This window comes from Pipistrellus hanaki, assembly GCF_964339955.1.
Source record: "Pipistrellus hanaki genome assembly, chromosome: 10".
Lineage (NCBI taxonomy): Eukaryota > Metazoa > Chordata > Mammalia > Chiroptera > Vespertilionidae > Pipistrellus > Pipistrellus hanaki.
The window spans coordinates 4,855,522-4,878,025 of NC_140512.1; the positions used below are offsets into that span (position 1 = coordinate 4,855,522).

Below are 22,504 nucleotides of genomic sequence, written 5' to 3' on the forward strand. Positions count from 1 at the left end.
CGGGGACGGGGCTGAGCTGGGCTCCCGTCCCGGCGGGACCGGCCGGCGGGCGGGAAGGGCTCCGGCGCCGCTGGAGGCAGGGACCGGAGGGCAGGGACTGGGCTGGGAGTGCCCCCCCCCCCCGGGGGCGGCAGGACGGCGGGGAGGGGGTGCCCGTGGGTGGCTCCCCCCGGCTCCAGCCAGCGGCCCCCTCCCTCCGGCGGGCGGGGAGGGGAGGACCGAGCGCGATCGCCCGAGGCCCCTCCTGCCGCCGCGGGAGCTCCATAAAAGCCGCCGCCGCCCGCCACCCCACTCACCCGACACCCCACTCACCCGACACCCCACTCACCCCGACACCCCGTCACCAGCTCCCACCCCGACCGACGCCCAGCACCGCTCCGGACAGTGCCCGCCGCCCATCGCCGTGAGTGCCCTCGGGCCGGACGGAGCCCGGGTCCGTGCGGGACCCTGTCCCCTCTGCGGGGCCCGGGGCGGGAGGGTGCGCTCCGCGGCCAGGTCCCACCTGCCCCCGGGCCCCCCATCCTCCGGCCGCCGGGTCCCACCTGCCCCCGGGCCCCCCATCCTCCGGCCGCCCTCCCCCCGCACCCTCCGGCGGGTAGCCCTCTGGGTGCCTTTGGAGGAAGCGGAGGGAGAACTCGCCCCCCGAGCCCAGTGGCGGCTTCCAGGGGTCTCAGCCCGCAGGCAGGTTCCCGGCAGAATCGTGTCCTGCACGCGCAGCACATCCGACCTGGGGTCCACCTGAGAGCGCCCGGCGGGGCGCAGTCCCCTCCCCTCTCCCCTCTCCCCTCTCCCCTCTCCCCTCTCCCTTCTCCCCTCTCCCCTCTTCCCCCCTCTCCCTTCTCCCCTCTCCCTTCTCCCCTCTCCCTTCTCCCCTCTCCCCTCTCCCCTCTCTCCTCTCCCCTCTCCCCTCTCCCCTCTCCCCTCTCCCCCCTCTCCCTTCTCCCCTCTCCCTTCTCCCCTCTCCCCTCTCCCCTCTCCCTTCTCCCCTTTCCTTTCTCCCCTCTCCCCCTTGGCCCCCTGGTCAAGGCGCCCGCAGACAGAAGTCTCGGGAAGAAACTTTCCTCCTGGACGGACGGACAGATGGACGGGCGGACGGGCGGACGGGCGGACGGGGTTTGGGGCAGGAGGGCAGGGAAGTGATGCCCTTTGCCCAGCAGGGACCTCCTGTGTGTGCAGCCTCTGAACCGGTGCCTCCCGCTCGGGACTCTCCGCTGGGACTGGGACCAGATCGCACGGAGTCCCCGGGCCTGGAGGGGGGCGCAGGCTGCACCCCGAGCGGGCGCTGCCACCCGCTCCCCTCTGTCCGCCGGGCCCGCCGCTCCGGGGTCCTGGGTGTCAGCGGGGGACCAGGCTCCGGGGTCCTGGGTGTCAGCGGGGGACCAGGCTCCGGGGTCCTGGGTGTCAGCGGGGGATCAGCTCCGGGGTCCTGGGTGTCAGCGGGGGACCAGGCTCGGGGGTCCTGGGTGTCAGCGGGGGACCAGGCCCGGGTCCTGGGTGTCAGCGGGGGACCAGCTCGGGGAAGCGAGGGGGCTGTGTGTGCCATGTGTCCTCCTAACCCCCACCCCCTTCCCTGCGCCTCTGCGCCCTCAGATGCCGGGGAGCCAGCGCCTGGGGCCGGCCCGCGGGGCGCTCGCCCTGTGCCTGCTGCTGTGCCTGGGCCTGCTGGCGGAGGCCTACCCCGAGAAGCCCGAGAAGCCCGGGGCCAACGCGTCCGCGGAGGAGCTGGCCAGATACTACGCTGCGCTGCGACACTACATCAACCTCATCACCAGGCAGAGGTGGGTGGGCGCCAGGGACCTCCTCCAGGAGCGCCTGTCCTGCTTGCCCAGGGCTCCCGGGGTTCAGAGAGGACAGGGACCGTTCCTTCTTCGCTGTGTCCGAGGGCAGGACCCGAACAGGACTGTCATCGATCAGGGAGTGTTTGTGCGGGGCCCTGAGTGCTCTCCCTCCGCACCTGGTCACCAAGGCCCCGTCCCCAGAACCAGGTTCTCAGCGCTGTGTGGCTGGCATCCCCTCCTACCCACCCCCTTTTTGTTCTTAGGACAGTGGGTTCTGTTTTGGAACCAGGAAGGGAAAGTACCAGGTGAAAGGGTGGGCAGTGCCCCCGGAGAATGGCTGTGGGGAAGCCAGAGAGCAGGGTGGTCCGAGAAAAGTAACAACAAAACCCAAGTTGGTTGATGAAGACATTGCCAGACTTTCCAGTCTGCCCAGAGCAAATAGGGTGACAGTGCTTAGGAAAAGACAGATAGAGCTATTTTCTCCTCTTCTGTACGGTGTCTCAGACCTTTACTTGAAAATTCTGGTCCAAATAAATAGACATTTAGCAGAAAACTGTTGATCAAGTGCAGAAGTTCGGCCATTGTATAGCACATGAGCTCTGAAAAGAAAGTGTCTGCTTGGTGCTTTATTAGCTAGAAACAGGGGTCTTCAAACTACGGCCCGCAGGCCACATGCGGCCCGCAGAGGAGTCTGATCCGGCCCGCCAGGTTTTTTGGGCAGTGAGCGCAGCCGAGGTGTTACAGTAGGAATTAGTAGTTCATATAGTCCGGCCCTCCAGCTCTCTGAGGGACCGTGATCTGGCCCCCACTTTAAAAAGTTTGAGGACCCCTGAATGACTCCAGAGTTTGCATGGAATTTAAGAAACTGTAAAGCTCGTTCTGAACCCCCAGGAAGTGAAAATGAAATTCCACATTTTCATTCTCAATCTCAACTATTAAGCAAAAAAATCGAATCCAAATAATTTTACAAATAATCTAGGATTTAAAATGTTTCTAAAATTGGTTCATCTTAGTTCTAAATCATTTAATATTTTATATTTTAATTCTCAAGATCAAATGACCTTAAATAAACTAAAAAACAATGAACCCTTCAAAAGCATTAGTGCTATTTAATATATTTAAATTATGTTTTATAAAGTGTTTTTATCATATTTTTGCCTTTTACAAGTCAGGGAATAGTTGGAATGGATGCAAAGTGGAGAGAATTTCTATTTCTTAAACAAAGTTTATTTTTTATGTTTCATCACAAAGCCGTTTCATCCTGAGAAGTTTTCTAAAAGATCCAATTTTCATAGAATCAGAAATACATGAGAGTGCCAGAATTGAGTAGTATTGGTTTATGATCCTTGAAGACTGATAATGTTAATTAGTGAAAAGCAACAGTGTTTTATATCCTAATAGATTTCTCAGAAAGTTAATTGCTTTTAGTTATTGCTTATGCTGTCTTACAGACCAGAGAAAAGAACTTTTATAAATAAAAAAGATATTGTTCTTTTCCAAGAAAACCTTTGTTAGTTCTTTAGTTTGTCATTTATAACACCCAGGAGAACTTAGTTTTGAAAAAACAGTTGCTATAAAGCTTTATCATTATACGGTATTAAAGCTTTAGCATTTCAAAATGTTTTCCTAGGCGTTACTTTGTTCAGTCTTTACTTCAGAACTTTGGAGTGAGTATAATTATCTCCATTTTACTAAGAACGTTTCATGGACTCATTTTAGGGGTGATGGAATTGGAGCCCCCCTACTCATTTTCCTTGATGTTGTCACCACCATTAGCAGTCAATATGACTTCCAACATCTTTGGTGAGAAAAAAGTAAGGGGAAGGGACTTGAGTTTCATGGGAAGAGATTCAGATTCAGTGGAAATGAGTTGGCCTTAGAGCAGAGCTTTTGTCTCATCTTCATATAAATGCCTCCTCAGAAACTATCAGAGGCATGTAATCTGACCGATAATCTGCATCCTGTATGTGGATTGCCTTCCCACCACACGCCCCACTCAGATGCACATGTTGGCATTTGTGAAGATTTTGGTGTCATTTGTGAATATATGTTTGACTTTGTCACAAATGCTCTTTCCTCCCTTTTCCGCACAGTCCATGTTTTTAAGCTGTATACCCTGGTTCACTGCTTCCAGAAGCCACATCATTTTTTTTCCTAGAGCATGGTAGATCCACATCTTGTTAGATTGCCTCAGGCTGGCTTTTTGCTCCCATGATATTTAGCCATGTCCGGACACAACGAGGGATGGTGCTACTGACACCCAGTGAGCAGGGGCCAGGGATGCAGCTGAGCACCCTACTCTGCCCAGGACAGCCCCCTACAGCTAAGAATTAGCCAGCCCAAATGTCCATAGTGCTGCGGTTGAGAAACCCAGTCTTAGGTAAGTGTTTCTCTACCCAGGTGCACCTTGGAATCATCTGAGAAATTTAAACAATATGCTGATGTTAGACTGCACCTGGACCAGTTAAGTCAGAACTTGCAGCAAGGGTGGGTCTTAGACTTCATAGCAATTTTAAAAGCTCTCTCGAGTACAGCCAGGATTAGGATCCCCCCCACCCCCCCACCCAGAATCTATACCTTTGAAAGTTAAAGCATTGTAGAGAAAAAGGATAATCTAGAATAAATTAGAGAATGAAGAACAGTGAACAGTGCCATCCTGTGCAAATCCTATTATAGGTGTAGTCTCTTTACCTGATAAATTGGAGAAGATACTGGCCAGTTCTTTCATTCACTGGAGCATGATGAAGATAAATGATTAAAGGTTGCCCAAGAGTTTTAAGATTAGTAAAACCAACTGATGGACAGAATACATAAGTATAAGCAGCAGCTTAGAGTCTGATACGGCAGCTCCAGGAAATCTTTGGGGAAACCTCACAAGTGATGGCAACAGGGGAGTCTGCTGATTTTTTTCTTCCCTTGAGTCTTAGAAAAAGGGGCAATAATAGGAAGATTTCCCCCCAAATTTAGATTTAATTGTGCTTGATAGGCAGTCAGAGTATGCCTTCTGACAGCTCTGTTCCTCAGTTTCATCTCTTAGCTAATCAGTCCAGCCAGGCTAATCTCCCATTTGTGGAAAAAAAGTGGCTGTTGGTGTCCAGTGCCCTTTTTGAAAAAGGGGCGAACAGCCTCTTTAAAAAAATGCAATTTGTGCTGTAGACTTGTTAGACTCTTAGAGAGAGAGCGCGAGAGAGAGCAAGGGTCGGAGGAATGGATCCATTTACTCACCTGGAGTAAGTAACGTATGTCATCCTGGCAGGAAAGCAAAGCTTTGCATTCAGATATTGTCCTATTTATATCCTGCAACAGGAGAAAAAGACCAGAAACATTTCTATGACCAGTAGGATTCCTTTATTCTTACAGGGCAGATTAAAATCACAGCATGACATATAAGCATAACCAATGGATGCAAGACACTGTAGGGGGCAGCGGGGGTGGGGGGTGGGGGCGGGTGGTGGTGGTGGTGGTGGTGAGGGCATGTGGGGGGGGGAGAGAGGGGGATGGATGTCAATGGGGAAAAAAAGGAGACAGGTACTACTATTTGTAATACTTCAAACAATAACATAAAATAAAATAAAAACTATATGGCTATTTGAAACAAAACAAAACAAAACAAAAAATCACAGCATGAGAGAAGGCTTTTTTTTAGCTTGTGGTTCCCCAAACAAATAAGGAAAATATAGAACCCAGGTTCCATTGCTATCTGTAAGAAAGTGTGGATTTCAGCGGCAGCCACTTATATTTGTGTATCACTTTGTCATTTCCAAAGCATTGTGACACACTGCATTTTCACTGAGAGTCTGATTTAAGTATGTTATGATTTTGTTTTTACAAATGAAAAAAACTAAGAATAAAAGACACAGGTGAGTCTAGAACTTTAGTCACCAATTTTGTTGTTAGAGATGTTTCTTAAATATCATCTGGTCTCTTTAAGATTTAAACTGCTGTCTATCATTCGAGCTATAGCCAATTAACTGATTATGGAAACCTTAAAATCATGCTTTGATGGACTTTTATTTCCTACCACCTAGTTATAAATATATCTACACATGTATTATTTGTGGTATAAAAAGACAAGAATTTGGAATTTTGTTGGGTTTAAATAATCTGCTGTTATTTAAGTATGCAAAAAATTATATAAATATTTAATTTGAAGTCATATGATACATTTTATTTTTTAATCGATTTTAGAGAGAGGGAGGGAGAGAGAGAGGGAAAAACATGGATGTGAGAGAGAAACATCAATCAGCTGCCTGCCACATGCGCCCCAACTGGGGACTGAACCTGAACCTGGGGCTGTGCCCGACCAGGAAGAAACAAACTGCCACCTTCTGTGAATGGGACGATGATCCACCCACTGAGCCGCCGCCAGGGCATGTTTTTGATGATAATGTGTGCTTTGGGCACCTAAGTTACTGTTAGCAGATAATGAACTGAAAGTCAGGTTTAGATTTGATAACCCAAATGGGAGATGATCTTTTTTTCTAAATATTTTTATGAATATTCAAAACTTGCTTTAAATAATTCTTCCTTTCTGTTTTGGTTTTGTTAGATATGGGAAACGATCCAGCCCTGAGACGCTGATTTCAGACCTCTTGATGAGCGAAAGCGCAGAGAATATCCCTCGAACTAGGTATGGGAAGGCTAGTGTGGGACTCTGGGGGGGGAATCAGAGAGGGCTGCGTGGGGAGGAAGCTTTGGAACCCAGTCTTCCAGACCAGGTAGGCTTTGGAGAGAGCGGGGGATGGAGGATAAGGTGGGGAGGACCTTTCTTTTCATGGAGTCATTTGTAAATCTTTAAACTGGGGGCGGGGGGGAGTAATATTTTCTACTGCAAATTATTTGGTGCTCCTTGAAAAACTTTAATATGAGTGACTTTTACTACAGAAATTACTCTATGGATAATTTCTATTGGGTTAGAATTGGGGGAGCATGAATGAGTCCCCGTCTCTACATTGAAATGACCCATCATCCAATTCTGACTGGGGTAATCTTTTTTATTTATTTATTTATATATATACACTCTGTGGAGTGTCTGGGTATCTGATAATATGTCATGTCCCTCATAAGTCTTATTCCAATCTTTCTGGTTTACATGAAACTGTAGATAAATTACATGGAACTCATTTACTTTTTAACATATTTTAGTTCAACTGATGTCACACAGTAATTTATTGCATTCAATGAATGAATATTGAACAATGTATTATTCTTAGGGGCTTGTAGCCTTGGGACTTTCTTGGCCGGTGGACTGTTTGGGGAAAAGATGCCCACCAGTATCTAAGGGTCAGACATTGGGCCAGGACCCCCTGGACAAGGAGTTCTGCTAAAAGGAAGCCTGGTCTCCCTTGGTTTTCATCCGCTGCCTCTTGCCTCTACCCCCGTTAGATCACATGGCATGTGGTTCATCCATTTCTGTGGTAGCTTGTCTGCCTTAATCCCAGAGCTCCACAACGGCAAGAACCAAGTTCCCCAGAAGAGGTCACTAGAACACTTGCTCAGTGAGTGTGACCGGAGAGGTTCCCCTTGGAGGTTAAAGCAGATGACCTGCCCTCCAACCCTTCCTCCGTTCCCTTGTGCAATGGCCAGCCAGAGTGCAGGTGCCATTCTAGAGTTGTCAGGTTTGTTTTCTTTGAGGGAAACAACCATTTGGACTGGAATAAAGCTCCAGTGCTCATATCTGTGGAGGTACCAGCCAGATTTCAATAACAAATGCAAGGGAAACAAATGGAAAAATTGATAAGGATTGCTTTTACATCCTAATCAATAAATGCTTTTTCATGTTTCATGGACATGCGTATGATGTTTGCTACAGTAAAAAGCTTAGGGTGAGCTATATTCTATCTACTTAGGATAAGAAAAAGAACCATTCAGACTTACTTTGTTTTGTGGCCAGAAGTTGCACGGTTAGGGCACGAAATAAAGTTAATTGCATCCTGATTGATGGCCACAATCAAGTGCAGTTATAAGGAAACAAAACCTGACAGCCTTGTTGTTGCCTGTGAATGCTTTTTATTTTATTTTATTAAAAAGGGTCCTTTAGAGTCCAAATACGTAGCGTCTGCCTACATAGAAAGCCTTGAAGGGAAACTGAAGGCAGCATATTCAGAGTTGAGCAACAATAACTTTCTTGTTACGGTTTTCGTGTGGTTCCTAGTTTTGATCTTCAGAAATACTGCAGGGTTCTTTGATAAACATGGAGCCTTTGAAATAGTCCCTCTGAGATTTGCCCAAGACTCCCATGACCACGAGTAGAAGCTACTCAGCTGGGTCTGTGCACACTGCGCCACCGTCTCCCGCTCTGATACTCCACACGGAATGCCGGTGGGAGCCCTTTCCGCAGCTTCTGACCATCTTTCAGTTCAGAACAGAATGTCTCGCTCTTGCCAGCTCCCCAGGAAGCTGGGGAGCTTCTCTTACACGCTCTGCTTCTTCTGTTGACAGGCTGGAAGACCGCTCTATGTGGTGATGGGAGAGGGAACTTGCTCTCCGGGCTTTGCCTATTTTCCAACCCCAATTTCATTCTGTAAAGCTAGAGGCTGCCTGCCCTCCCAATGCAAGCAGCCCCTCTGCTCCCCTCTGCAGAGCTCTCCTCTGTTGTCGTTGCATATATGTGCGTTTCAATAAAGTAACATGCATTCAAAAGTGTGTGCTCCTCAATGAAAGATCGGATGTTGCGACAGTGAGCATTAAGTTATTCACGAAATCAGTCTCCTCACGTAGCGAATTCAAGGCTTGTTTCACCAATATTAAAGCAGTGGCTATGGAAAATATAAAGATAGGATGATTTTTGATGGCCAAGACTTAGCTGTGTGTGTGTGTGTAACAGAAATATTTGGAAACATTGGACAGGGAAATGCTAGTTAGGAGCAATTTGATGAACGCCTCCTGCCAATCACATGGGCTTCTTGTTAACCTCATTGGCCTATGTTATTCACAGACAGAATTTCTAATAGCATTTTCTGAAAAAAAGTCTTCTCTCTCCCCTGTTTAATGTGGTAGCCACTAGCCACCTGTGGCTTTTCAGCACTCAAATGTAGCTCATGAAATAAGGAGCTGAGTTTTAAACCTTATCAAATTTTAAATAGCCAGATGTTTTTAGCAGTTACCATGTTAGACAGCTCTGGTATACACAGTTCCTTAAGCTACTACTCTTGGAATTTGAGTCATAAGCAGAAATACACTTGAGTCGGATGATTATGTTTTCACACAACATGGGGTATGTTAATCAATTTAGCTAAAGGTTATGAAATCCCTTCCTTCATGTACCTATTTGTATGGGCTTAGTTTTAAATCAGTGTTTTTAGATTCTTACACGTAATTTTTAAATCAAAGAAAATGGGTATTTCCCACTACATCTTAATGCCTAAAAGGCTAAACATTAAACAGTCTACATTGTACATACAACTCTCCCCTCTTCACCTCATCACGTGAGAAAGAGGACTAACCCTTCACACCAGGTGAGCCCTGTGGTGCATCGATCAATGGTTTCCAGGTTTTCTGACCTTCATCTTCTCTCAACTTCCGAGTTTTCACTTGTGGAATGAGAGTAGTAAATCCTGCCCAACTTTCCACATATCTATACTGGGATTAAAACTCAAGTTTAGCCAAAACCGGTTTGGTTCAGTGGATAGAGCGTCGGCCTAAGGACTAAGAGGTCCCAGATTTGATTCCGGTCAAGGGCATGTACCTTGGTTGTGGGCACATCCCCCCAGTAGGGGGTGTGCAAGAGGCAGCTGATCAATGATTCTCTCTCATTGATGTTTCTAATTCTAACTCTCTATCCCTCTCCCCCTCTGTAAAAAAAAATCAATAATATATATATATATATATATATATATATATATATATATAAAAATTTCAAGTTAAGATATTGTTATAAGTAAGCAATAGTAGGGATGTGGGTAAAGATGATGCTTTTGATGATCCCTGTGCTGGGTTACAAATCCCTTGCTATAGATGGAATGTTGTGTCTCTCCACATCCATATGTCGACATCCTAATCTTCAGTATGATGGCATTTTGAGGTGGGCTCTTTGGGGGTGATTGGAACATGAGCACACATGAATAGGATTCATTCCCATATAGAAAGGGACTCCAGAGTGCTCCCTTGTCCTTACTATCACATAGGACACAGTGAGAAGATCATTGTTCATAAACCAGGAAGCAGGCTCAAGTGGCAACCCTGCATTCCAACAGGATCCCCAGGTTCTCAAACATTCTCAGCCTGCTGATCCTCTCGGGAATAGGCGTACAGGCACCAGATCACCCACCTGTCATTACAAATAATAATCCTCACTTCAGTGACAATGAGAAGAACTCCACCTTCATTAATGAGCTTACTGACCCGGAGCACGGATTTGTGCACATTGAAAGGAAATTAATTAGAAGGTGGCTGGTGGGGTGGGACTGGGCGAGATGGGCCACACAAGTCCTGGAGCCAACCTCCTGTGGTCCCTCCCTGTCAGGCCCCACCTGGGTTCACCGTGGCTCAAAGGATGTCTGTGGAGTGAGCGGGGTCCCTTGGCCTGGCCAGCAGGGATTGGGCCGAAACTGGCTCTTCGACATCCCCCGTGGTGTCCCAGAGTGTGAGAGGGCACTCTGGAAAGTTGCTGTCGTACAGGGTGTGGAACACAAATGCACATGTGCAGATTTGGGGCGACAGTGCCCCAGCAACAACATAACCCACAGCCTAAGGTGAAATAGTGCGGTCCTGTGAGGAATTGGGCTCCCTTCTCTCTAGTTTCAGGGTGCATCACCTGAGAAACATGGCTGCTAAGTCACTGCGGCTTGGTAGCTCCTGAGTTGAGTGTCTGCCCCTGGTGGTCATCACAGCAACCAATCAGATGGACACTTAGCATATTAGCCTTTTATATATATGTATAGATGCCTATAAACAAAATAACTCTATAAGGGATTATTAAGCTCTCATCCAAACTCTATTCTGCCTTAAGTATAAATTGTTCATAGCTTTTTTGAAGATGCTGTTACATTTTTATGTTGATCTTTACAATGCCATGACACATTCAAGTAGATAATTATTCCACCAATTTTCACAGATAAGGAAACTGAGGCCCAGGGAAACTACGTGACTTTCTACCTCACTCAGGTTAGGGGTCCAGGCATCGGCTCCTCTGGTTACAAACTCTACCCTGCCTGATGCTGTCTCACAGCAGAAGTGAGTCAAGACGAGGTCACATACAATCCAGTTAAGAATATAACTCGGGTACATTTAAAACAAATCAGAGAATAACAAAGTACTAAACTGTGCAAGAAGCGTTTAGAAAGGGGGAACGAGTGTGGGCAGAACCAGCTGGAAAGGGCTTAATGGAGTATGTGAACGCTGAGCTAGAATGAGGACACTATGTAAGGCGACCAGCTGGGCTAACCTCAGAGGTAGGGCAGCCTTAATGTGCGTAGCAAGTGACAGGATCAGGGGCGGAGTAGCCAGGGATTGGATTGATGAAGTATTGTAGTTCCAAGCATGGCCAAACTCATCCATCTGTCCATTCATAGACTTAACATTCTTGAGCACCTTATATATATTGGGCATTGTACTAAGCGCTGGGGATATAAAGATCAATGAAAGTATCTCAGGCAATTTACTGTCCAACGAGGGAGACGGATAATGACAGTGCATTCTTAGAAGTGCTATGATGAGAGTGTTAGAGGTTTGGATATAGCTAAGTTCTTCTGTCCGACTCATCATGCTTCCCTTTGCAGTTTTCTGACAAAGGAGCTGTGGATCTGAGAATGAGCTGCCAAATGGAGAACAACATTCCAGATGGGCAAGTATCTGGTGATTCAGATTCAGGGCTGCCCTAAGCCGAGTCAGGGCACCTGGCTGAGGCCCAGGACTCTGGAATAGCCCCTTCCCCCATATACAATCTCAGCATTCCGGGGCCCAGTGACAGGGATTAGTGAGTTCGGTGAGGGACCTTGCCAAATTTACTTACCCAAACAGCCCCGTGGAGAAGAAGCGCCGGCCCATCACAGGCGGCAGCAAAGGGAAGAAAAGAAGGGCACTCGTGAATGCAGGTTGCCTTCTGATGGCGTCCCTGGCCACGGGGCAATGGGGCCTCAGGAAACAGAACAGCCGCCGGCCTGGTGTCCTGAGGGAGACGGGGAAAGGACAGGGCCTCTCTGGGCCAAGGCTGCAGCTTGGGCCTCCACACTCAGCTGCTCACCACTGTCCTTCCCTGTCATGGGGTCAGAACTGTCGTGGGTGTGAGGTGCTGCAGGAGCCAGGCCAGGGAGAACGAGGGAGGAGCACCTATTGCCGGATGAAGAATGAGAGAGAGGGGGTAGAGGACATGCAGTTACGAGAGAGCAATACATATTTTGAGTGTGTTGTAAGCTGTTTGAACTTGACCATATGCTAGGCCTGGACCACTGGTTACTGTTCTAAAGGGAAAACCCCATCTGGTACGAAAGCAAGTCCTCTAGGCCAGCAGTCACCAGCCTTTCGGACCTCACGGACCTCTGGTTGGCGGACAAACCAGGCTCCCTTCACCCCACACCCCGCAGCTCCCCGAATAGTATTCTTCATTCTGCTACATCAGGACAGACTTCCCAGACTGAGATCTCTGAAACATGATCTTATGGACAAGTTTACAAGCTCAGAGGATAAGTATATTGAGGTCAGTTTAATTCCTTATTCAGGAAGGAAGGGACTATTTCTTCCGCGATATTTGAATTTCCAGCTTCTTTTCGTGTCTAGATAAGGGCCAGAGCAGAGAAGCAGATAGGTACAAAGAGAAGGGAACTCAGCCTGGTTTGGGATTTGCACACCGTGGCCCCTTGCTTCCCGCTGAGTGGAGTGAGGATGACGGATGCCTCTGTCTAACGCTACACCCACGGGCAGACTCTGTGTCCCTTCTGATGACGGGAAAGCAAATGTGATGGCAGTTAATTGTTCCCTCTTTCTAATACACACACATAGGCTTACATGGTTACTTATTTCTATGTAGGCAAGAGAAAATGTTTCTCCTCCCTGCAGAACATTGGAATCAGTTACAGTATCATCAGAATGAAACAAATACCCTTTTCTTTATCATCATAAAGGAAAACAGCCTTTTAGTAAGATATTTCGGTGGAATATTCTTTTATTGTGGTTCATGCTAGGAGCTTTATGATACATTGTCACAATTAAATGATTGCCTTTTCTTCTGCCTATTAAAAAATTAGCACAGTGTGAAATCACACTGAATCTCTTAGAAGTCAGAATGGAATAACATATAATTAATCTTACGTGTCACCCGGGCTCATTGTTTAATGTGGTAAGTAATAGCTTTCAGTTGGAACTCATTCTAATGCTGCAGGATTGAAACTCTTTGCAGTTACGGGCACTGTGTGGGGTGATACCTGCCTGGCTGCCTGACTTAGGGTAGGTGCTCCATGGAAGCCAGTTCAGGCTGGAGGTGAGTGTGACGCCTGAAAGTAACCCCCCACGAGCCAGAACAAGTGCAGTGTTTGGTGAACAACCTCAGAGGGTTTGTTGTGATTTTTCCTGGAGGTGCAGGTACCATTTTTGACAAAATTACAGGAGTTTATTCAACCATGCCTTCCTGGAGCCCTCAGAGTTATTGGTTGCTAGTGTCCTTTCCTTCATCTCAGAAGTTTCACTCACTTTAATTAACCTTTTAGTATGCAGTTCAGAAAGAACGTTTTTCTTCGACCTTGAATATTGTGGTATCAAAATTTTCAGAAGTGTCTTTTGGCTCACTAGTAATTTTTCCCTGGCTCTAAGTTTAATGATCATTTTGGAGTTATTGCAAATTGTTACTGATTATATTGCTAATGTATTGCTGTATTAATGGAATGTCCTATTAGCATTATTCCCCATGTTACTAATGTATTAACTCTAATTTGGGATGTATCGTAAAAGTGTTTTTGTCCTTAGGCAAATTATTTTGATATTTAGACATAAAAGAATTTGAGGTTTTTTTTTTTTTAACAAACTGATTAACTTAAAAGTCACAGATTCCTTTAATTCCCGATCTAGTCCTAATCTCAGGATTCTCTGTTCCCCACATGTTAAGTGTGGAACTTGTTCTGTGTATTTATTTACAATTTGACTTGACTCATTAATTTGACTGCTATGCTATGGTATTCTGAGGGAAATGAAAGTTAAAATGCAAACCTTTTAGTAGAACATAAAAATCTCATTTTACCGTTTCTTCCCACTAACTAACACCTCGCTATGTGGATATTATTTACTAGAGAGAGCAGCATCATTCAACTGATTTTGTTTTTTCAATTAAAGTTTGCCTGAAATAATTTGAGTTGTATTTATTCTGACTCCTACATCTTTTCACACTGCCAAATCTTTTCAAATCATAGCAACCCACTAATTAACTGGACTGTGAATTTTAATGTAAAATAAGCAATGTTGGCAGAACATATTTAATATAGCCATTCTTCCTAAGAGACTAAATTATTGGCAAAGTTAAAATGGAGCCAGCTCATCTCTAATAAGTTTCTAGAGTCCCCAGGATGCTATCAATTTCTGAAACCCTAACCGAAGAATCTCTCTGTGACAGGTAGTCTGCTGGGGTCTAAGACGGATACAATGAACAGAGTTTCTCTGCTCTTAAGGACCTAACAATTTATAAGGCGATAGACACACGCTCAAGTGACTGTAATACGAGGTAGATCATGACTGAGGTTTGAATAGAAGCACGAAGTAATTGCTGTGGGAGAACAGGGGGCCTGAAACAATTCCCAGTGGTGTGTGTCGGGAGTGGGGAGTGTCATTTGAAATGTTCCTTGGTGAGTGGCAACAGCTCCATGGGCTGCTCTTTGGGGACCTCAAGATCATGATGAATTATGTTGTGTTCCTAGGAAAAAAAGCTGTACAGGTGCCTAAGCAAGTGCCAACTGGGATTCCGAGGTGTTTTTCTGGGGAATGGTGACTCAGACTGGCTACCCATCTGAGTGTGCGTGTTGGTTGTCATCTCAGAGTGAGATGGATTGAGTTGATGCTCCTGGGCGCTGGGATGAGCGTGTAGGACGATGGAGGGGACAGAGTGGCTAACACCTTCCCCATGAAGACGAGGCACTCATTTAGGGTAACAATGTGAGAAGGAAGTACACAAAGCCAAACGTACCATGTTTTTGAAAGAAATGATGTGTTTAGGCATAGGTCTCCTCCACACAGACCCCAAGGCAACTTTCGCCTGGGACTCCGGGGACCAGCAGAGACCCAGTGCTCTGTCCCCCGCAGTCAGGAGACATAGGCACTTGGCAGTGCAGGCTTCTCACAAAGGGCTCCAACAGTTGTGACGATGTCAGCAAATCAGTTTTGGGATATTGACCTGGTAGGATGACCAGTCATTCTGATTTCCCCAGGACTTTCTCCGGTTTAACACGGAAAGTCCTACATCTTGAAAAACGCTTTAGTCCTAAGCAAACCAGGACAGCTGATCACCCCACTTGAGAAACAAACCACTATGATCTTATCTTAAGAGGAAATACAGGGATGGGTAGCTCTACAGTTGTAAGTACATGACACACAGAGTTTATTCTTGTATTTATTCATTATTGTGTTATTTGTATTACAACTGTAAGCCTACTTCTGCCCACCCCCGCCGTGTACTGCTGAGTGCCAAACTACTTAGAAGGGAGCATGTCAACTAACCATCAGCATTTATACACTTGAATATAAATGTTCAACTGCATGCTATTGCCCTAATTAAACTTACAGTACACTGTTCTCTTTGGATAATTGTAAAAGGTAGTTTTAAAATATTCCCATGATAGAAAAACACCAGCTGTGAAGACATTAAGAATTTCTTATAATTTCTAGACCAGTCACTTTTCTAACATTATAAATACATTGGTTCTGTGAATGCATTAGATATTTAATTTCATGGGTAATTAATTCTTTACAAGAAAAAGGATTTCAATTCAAAATCCTAAATAGCTATTTGCCTTTTAAAGTTATTTTTTGCAGGTTTTGTTTGTGTGTGATTTAAAAAATAGGGTATGAGGAAGCTACCATTGGTTGAGAAGCTAGTATAAACTGGCCTTTTAATTATTTTAATTCTCATACTAATTATGAGTGGCCGGTAATGCTGGCCACATTTTACAGATGAGGAAACTGAGGCCCAGAGAGGTAAAATGAAACAAGGTGACAAACCTGGTAAGTGGTGGAGCTGGAACTCTAACCCAGGCCAGCCGGTGTTCTTTGTATTATATCTTTGGGGATTTTAAGCCACTGTGTTTCTTTCAGGATAATTCTAACCCACTGTTTTGTTATATATACTAGAGGCTCGATGCATGCAATTCATGCAAGAGACTCGGCCCTTGCAGCCCCAGCTTCGTGCGGACAGTCTAATTCTGCTGTTTGGTCTAATTAGCATATTAGCTCTTTATTCTATAGGATGATCACTATGGTCATAAGGGACAGGCAGCACAGCGAACTGTTAAGATAGACTTTGATGTCAGAAAAGACTTGATTTTAAAAATTTTATTATTTATGCAATGACCCCTCTCTCTTATCCCCAGCATGGATTTTTCCTGAAAGTCTAGTGTGCCTAACACTAATTCAGATAAACTTGCTTATTTACCTATCTTTTTTCATCCATTTACCTTAACCCTTTCTGAGTCATTAAGTTCTAGTTGCATTTCTTGTAACAGAATACAGCTATTTAAAAAATGTAAATAGTGAGCTCTTATAACTAGCATGTTTAGACTACATGGGTTTGAACAGGGGTCCACTTATACACAAAATTTTTAAATTTATTTTTCAATAAATATACAGTCTGAGGTCTCACATTTGTGGATTCAACCAATCACAGATCAAAACCAATATTTTTTAAAATTATTATGATTGTGATAGAGACAGAGGATGGAGAGGGAGTAGTTTTGTGTTTACACCAGCCAGGTGACTCAGGGGAATTACCAACCAGTTTATGTGAATTCCTAATATTAGTAGTCCCTGCATTATGGGGTTAAGATAAATATAACCTACATGATTTTCAAGTGGTGTTTTCGTTTCCTGTGGTGACGTTTTCCCCCATCCAGAGCCTTGGCACAGGTAGGTCAGCTGAGCCAATGGCATAGTTTATTCTGTTCCATCCTTTTTATAGTTTGTTACATCTGCCATGAGCAGCTATTTGAGGGTCTTGTGTTTATACTGAACTCTCAGTTCTCCTTCCCAGATGATGAGCTGAAATGCTAGTCTATTGCCTTCATCTGGGCATTGAAAACAACACTCCTAGGCTACTTGGACTTCCTGCCAATACAGCCTTCAAGAGAAGGAGCATAAGCACAGTTCCTTAGATGCTGGCTTTTTAGTTTCCTTTTCATTTCTGGTAATACTTCTCCGTTTGTTGTGAGCTTTGGTTTGCATTTTAAAAAATTATATATATTTATTCAGTACTAGAGGCCCAGTGCACAAAGTTGGTACACTCAGGGTGTCGGGGAGAATAGGGCCTCTCAGCCCTCCTGCACCCTCTCACAGTCTGGGAGCCCCGCAGTTGATCACCCCAAAGAGGTAGGCCCCAACCATCCACAGCAGTGCCACTGTCGGGTAGTCTGGGCCTCCCTTTTTGGGGCGATTATGGAGCCCCCCAATTGATTGCCCCGCTGACCAGTGGTCTGGACCTCCCTCTGCAGAGTGATTATGGGGTGATGGCCGGGCCCTCTACCAATTGCATCGCATCTGCCTTGATTGGCCTAGCAGCACCAGTGGGTGTCATAGCATGGTCGTCCAGATGGTCGTTCTGCTGTTTGGCTCTTAGGTCAATTTGCATATTATGCTTTTATTATTATAGATTTCTATAGTGTGTTTTCATTGTACTTGATTTTCACTGAACTAGATCTCACAGATGCTAATTCTCTGCTATTGTTGTGTTCTATGTGTGCGCAAAGTGCAGTAGTCTCTTGGTAAATAAGTGAGAGACTTGAAAAGTATATTTCAGCTAGAACCTGGCTGGCATGGCTCAGTGGGCGACCATTGACCTATGAACCAGGAGGTCATGATATGATTACCAGTCAGGGCACTTGCCGGGTGGGAGGCTCCATCCCCAGTGTGGGTTGTGCAGGAGGCAGCTGATCAATGATTTTCTCTCTCTCTCTCTCCCTCTACCTTCCTCTCTGAAATCAATAAAATAAAAAAATATATATGTATACTAGTATATTTAACCTAGTGTATCAGGAAGGCTGCCATCAGACAGAAATAAGATACACACGAATTTACACCACAACTAGTTAAGAAAAACACAGTGTAGTGAGAAAGTCAGCTTCTACCATAAAAGTATGTAATAGAGGGAACCATAGGTACTTTGGAGCTAATTCTTATTCCATATTTTACTATCTGAGTAAGCTAATTGCAATCTCTCCCTTAGTTTCAGCTTCTTAAAAAATGAGTACTAAAATCAATCTTGCTTAACTGTTAGGATTAAATGAAGGAATAGACACTTCTGTTGCATAAAATACTTGGCAAAACACCAGACAGATAATAAGTGCTCGATGAATTGTAGTTCCCTCCCTCCACCAAGACAGAGAATAGGGATGTCTGTCGTCAGGTCCTTCATTAGAGATGACTTGACAAAAAGGGATTTCAGCAGCGGATTCGGATGCATAACCAAAGTAGCCTTTAGAAATCAGGAGTCCTTTAAGGTTCACTTGGGCAAAAAAAATGAAGATGCAAACCCTGACTTGTTGCCCTCACAGCACCAACACCTTGATGATTGACAGTATCCAAGTCTCAGATTCTGGGATCCCTCAACCTAGCCGGCTGCCATTGCACTCGGAATGGGGCCATTGCTTTAAATGTCTGTTGAATTTGATCTTTCAAAGAATAATGACGTCTGGTAGAAACCTGTATGTAACTGTAGAACCTTTCCCCTTGCTGTAGCTTTGGTTTCCCACATCTCAGCTGTGAGCGGGTGGAGGGAGGCAGTAAGTGGGAAAGACAGCCAGTCCCCTGGGCATTCCTTCACGTGGACAAAACTGGTGTCAGCAATCCACAGGCTGAAGCATCAGAAGGGGCTTTAGAAATCGTTAATTTGTTGGCGATTGTCAAGTCTTGTTCCCAGTATCAGTCCCTAGCAGACCTGGCTAAGGTTTTTCATTACAATAGGATGAATGGCTAATTACATTGAAGGAGTGCAATGAAGTTGCAATAGAGAAACGTCTTGTAATGGAGACTTCAAAGTGGTCATCTGCCTTGTTAACATTGTTTTCGTAAGATTGGAATTTGCCAGAACGCTAAAGGTGGCCTGCTTTTCTCATCTATAGAGAAGAAATTTATTTGTGGCATGGACTGTGTTTCAGATGTTTTAAAAAAGTGGTGCAGGCGGAGGTTTCTTTATTCCGTCCTACTGGAGCTGAGTTTCTTTGCCGTGTGTCTGCTCATGGATGGTGAGGAGTTCAACCTGCCAATTAAAAACATAACTCCATCGCCTCTGCCTAGCTTTAGCTAGGTAATCAGTTTAAATTTTGAACTCCATACATGGATTGTTTTTCTCCTTAAAGATTCCCTTTCCTCCTTCCAAGATATAGTCTTAGAGCAAAGAGAAGCATGATGTTGAAGTAAAGATTCTTGGCTTGAGTGCCATCCTTCTCTGGGGACTTTTCCTTGCCTCCGAATTTATTTCCTTTGGTGTCTGGGCAGCAGTGACTCCTCACTCACAACCATCCACTGTTGGAGTGTTCTCGGCTGGAGTAACTTGTGATCTCTTCCATCAGGAGCATCCAAGGGTGGTGGGTCCCCTCTCACAGAGCCTTAGCTTTCTTGTTGTTGTGCTGCTAATCCACGGAAGCCTGACTGTGGATTCCATTCATCTGGCAGCTCAGTCTACTCTCAGCCCTCTGCTTGCAGAACCCTTTGCCCTTCACCTTGGCACGTGAGTCCCAGCCAGCATGCCTTCTCTGTGCCCCGAGAACTTCTAGATTCCTTCCCTGCTATACTCAGAGCATAGGCAAGTAATGGGGCTTCTCTTATCGCCCTGTCCCCTAAAAATTTCATATTACCACTTGTATTTCAGTTTTGGACAATAGTGCTGGAAAAGGACAGCCTACCAATCCCTTCATTCTTTCTGGGCTTTCTATATTCTCACCCCCTTACTCCCATATACACTGAGTTAACCCCAAAGAGCAGCAGTGTCTGAATGCTGTATCTGAACCTCATCTATATGGCAAAAGGACCTCTACGTGCCCTTCCTATCTGACACCCCTATGTCTTATCCCTCTCTCTCTATATATTTTTTACCATCCCCTTCTCTAGGGCCATAAAACACCATTGATGGCAGAAAGGATTGCATTAAAAAATAGATTGCTAAGAGGATAAATGCGTCAGGAGGTATTTCAATGATATTATCCCTGTCACATAGTCTAGGACAACCGAAGTAAAACATGTAATGACAGCTATGCACACAGGGAAGACTAGTCTCCAGTATCAGCTGATGGCGGAGTTCCGTTCTGCTGAGCACATCATGTGCCAGGGCAGCCTCCTGGGACCCCGGTGACCAGTGGGGGAAGGCCCAGGGGGCAATGAGCTTGTGGCATCACCCTTGACCATGTCCAACTGCCAGTTCCTCCAGCCACAGAGCTTTGGCAAAACTGCTGTAATACTGAGATTTTTGTGCAATTCCTCCAGTCACCTCGTGAAGTGAAATAATCCAGTCGTTTACTTAGAAGGTGTGGTGGTCAAAGCCATCGAAATATCTGCCCAAGTGCAAGGGCTCAACTCCAGTTCTTTTGATTCCAAGCCCAGTGCTCTGCATGATCGATGCCTCATCAATCTAGCAGTGAAATAATATAAATAGGATGGGAACAGGCAGTTGGGAGGATCATCTGACTCCAAAATGTCTTTCTCATTTGCCGGTACCATATTCCAACACAACGTGATCCTGTTTGTTGAGATGCAGATAATATATACCTGGAGATAATAAATACATATATTCATGTGTATATATTCAATATATTGATTTCAAAGATGAAGGGAGAAGGAAAGAGAGATAGAAACATCACTGTTGAGAAAGAATCATTGCTTGGCTGCCTCCCGCGTGCCCCCTACTGGGGATCAAGCCCGCAACCCAGGAATTGAACATGGCCTCCTGGTTCATAGTTTGACGCTCATCCACCCAGCCACACTGGGTGACTGAGAGCAGGTTTTACTAAAGACAAGTAGAGAAAGATGAAGCAGGGCACCAGTCCTTCCTAAGAAGAGAAGATCTTGTTTGGGGAGTGGAAGAGCTTAGAGTGTATCGGCAGAGGATGAGCCTGGACTGGGTGAGGGTGGTCCGGAGCTGGGAGGAGAGAATGAGGGAGGAAAGGAGGAGAGATTAGAGATGAGCAGACTGGTAGCATCGATGGGTATTGCAGGATCTGGGCTGATCACCTCTAAGCCTCAGATTTGCAATAATTCCTTCTTCTGATAAGGCTCAGTGAGTTGATGATATGAAGGTACTTTGTGAACACTGAAGCACCATACAAATGATAACCAGAGTTATCGATCCTATTATTGAAGACCATATAAATAATTTTGTGATCATTATTTGACTTATTGCAAAGTGTCCTTGTACTCTAACTTTTGCATATACTATATGTCAAAAAGTGGTACACGGAGATGACAAAATGCTAGTTCACCAACTGTATAAAGTTTTCTTTTTAAAAAATGTGAATATTTTTTTCTATCATTTATTTGAATAATACATTTTTGAGGTTTTGGTAAAAACATAATTCTGCAGCCACTGTTCCCTCATATTTGCCTTGTGAGTTCTGGTGATGTGCTTGGAAGAAATGAAATGTATGTTACCTACGTGTGGCATGACAGTTTTGTATAAAAGGTTAAATGCCAAAGCTGCGCAGTGCACTTGAAGGTTATTTGAGTTCAGAAGAGAGTGGGAATATGAGGAAAGGTCCAGAATGCCCTGTGGTGGATGCTGTGCCTGTACTGGGCCCACCAATGCCGCTTCAGATCCAAGGCACTCGGTTCCTGGGTGCTGGGCATGGAGCAGATGCTGCTGCTCAGAGGAGTCTCTCAGTGGGAACTAGCCTCACTCTCTCAGCCCAAGGTCATGTCCCCTCTCTGGGAGCAACCCCACCCATGAAGACTCAGTGCACAGAGAGAAAGAGCCAGCCCCTTGCTCCAATTGGGGACAATTTCGAAGGGTCATCCTAGCCCAGAGTTCTTGGTAGGACTAGTGGAGGCCTTTTCAGCGACTGGGTGTCCAGGCTGTTTCCTCCTCTGTCTCGTCATAAGAGCACTCCCCACGGAATGCCCTGCCCCTAAATCTCAAGCCGGAGGCTGATCGGGGAATCCAGCTGAGGCCCTCCAGCCAGGCTGAGGCTGATGGGTGGACACAGGGAGCCCGGGAGCAGGGCTGATTGTTATGAGGGGGAGAGAGAGCCGGATACGGCTATTCTCTGCTCTCCTGCGTGCAGATGGAGGAGAATTATCTGTTCTTGTTCACACAGCCTGTAGTTGATTAAAAATTAATTTGGGGAATAACGGAGCCTTTTGGAGCAGCAATGTTGAGTCAATAGAGAGGATGTTTGCTAAAGATCTTATTTTTAGGGATCAGTGTCTTTCATTTGGCTAATTGTTAAGATTGTTTCTGCTGCCTAGGAATCTGCACTGCCAGCGATGTAATCAAATTCCTCTTTCACATCTATCAATCAGTGACAGAGCGGTGCCTCATCTTAACACACGGTTTTTAAAAAAGCTGAGGAAAATTGACAATAAACAAAAACACCTACTTTATCTACTATTCGTTG

The 22,504-nt window shown here is 45.5% G+C and overlaps 1 protein-coding gene across 2 annotated transcripts in view; it reads left to right on the top strand.

Moving 5' to 3' along the window:
- The first annotated feature begins 300 nt into the window (after positions 1–300).
- The window catches only part of NPY (neuropeptide Y), an 80,374-nt gene continuing 58,170 nt past the window's right edge, over positions 301–22,504 (top strand). The window contains exons 1-4 of one of the 2 annotated variants that reach the window (XM_084896361.1): positions 301–403; positions 1,591–1,778; positions 6,328–6,408; positions 8,220–8,420. In XM_084896361.1, the coding sequence (XP_084752487.1) occupies positions 1,591–1,778; positions 6,328–6,408; positions 8,220–8,244 (294 nt within the window). In that variant the 5' untranslated portion in view covers positions 301–403 and the 3' untranslated portion in view covers positions 8,245–8,420. Of the gene's footprint in view, positions 404–1,590; positions 1,779–6,327; positions 6,409–8,219; positions 8,421–22,504 lie in introns of those variants that run through there. The other variant, XR_014796073.1, reaches the window with a different exon arrangement.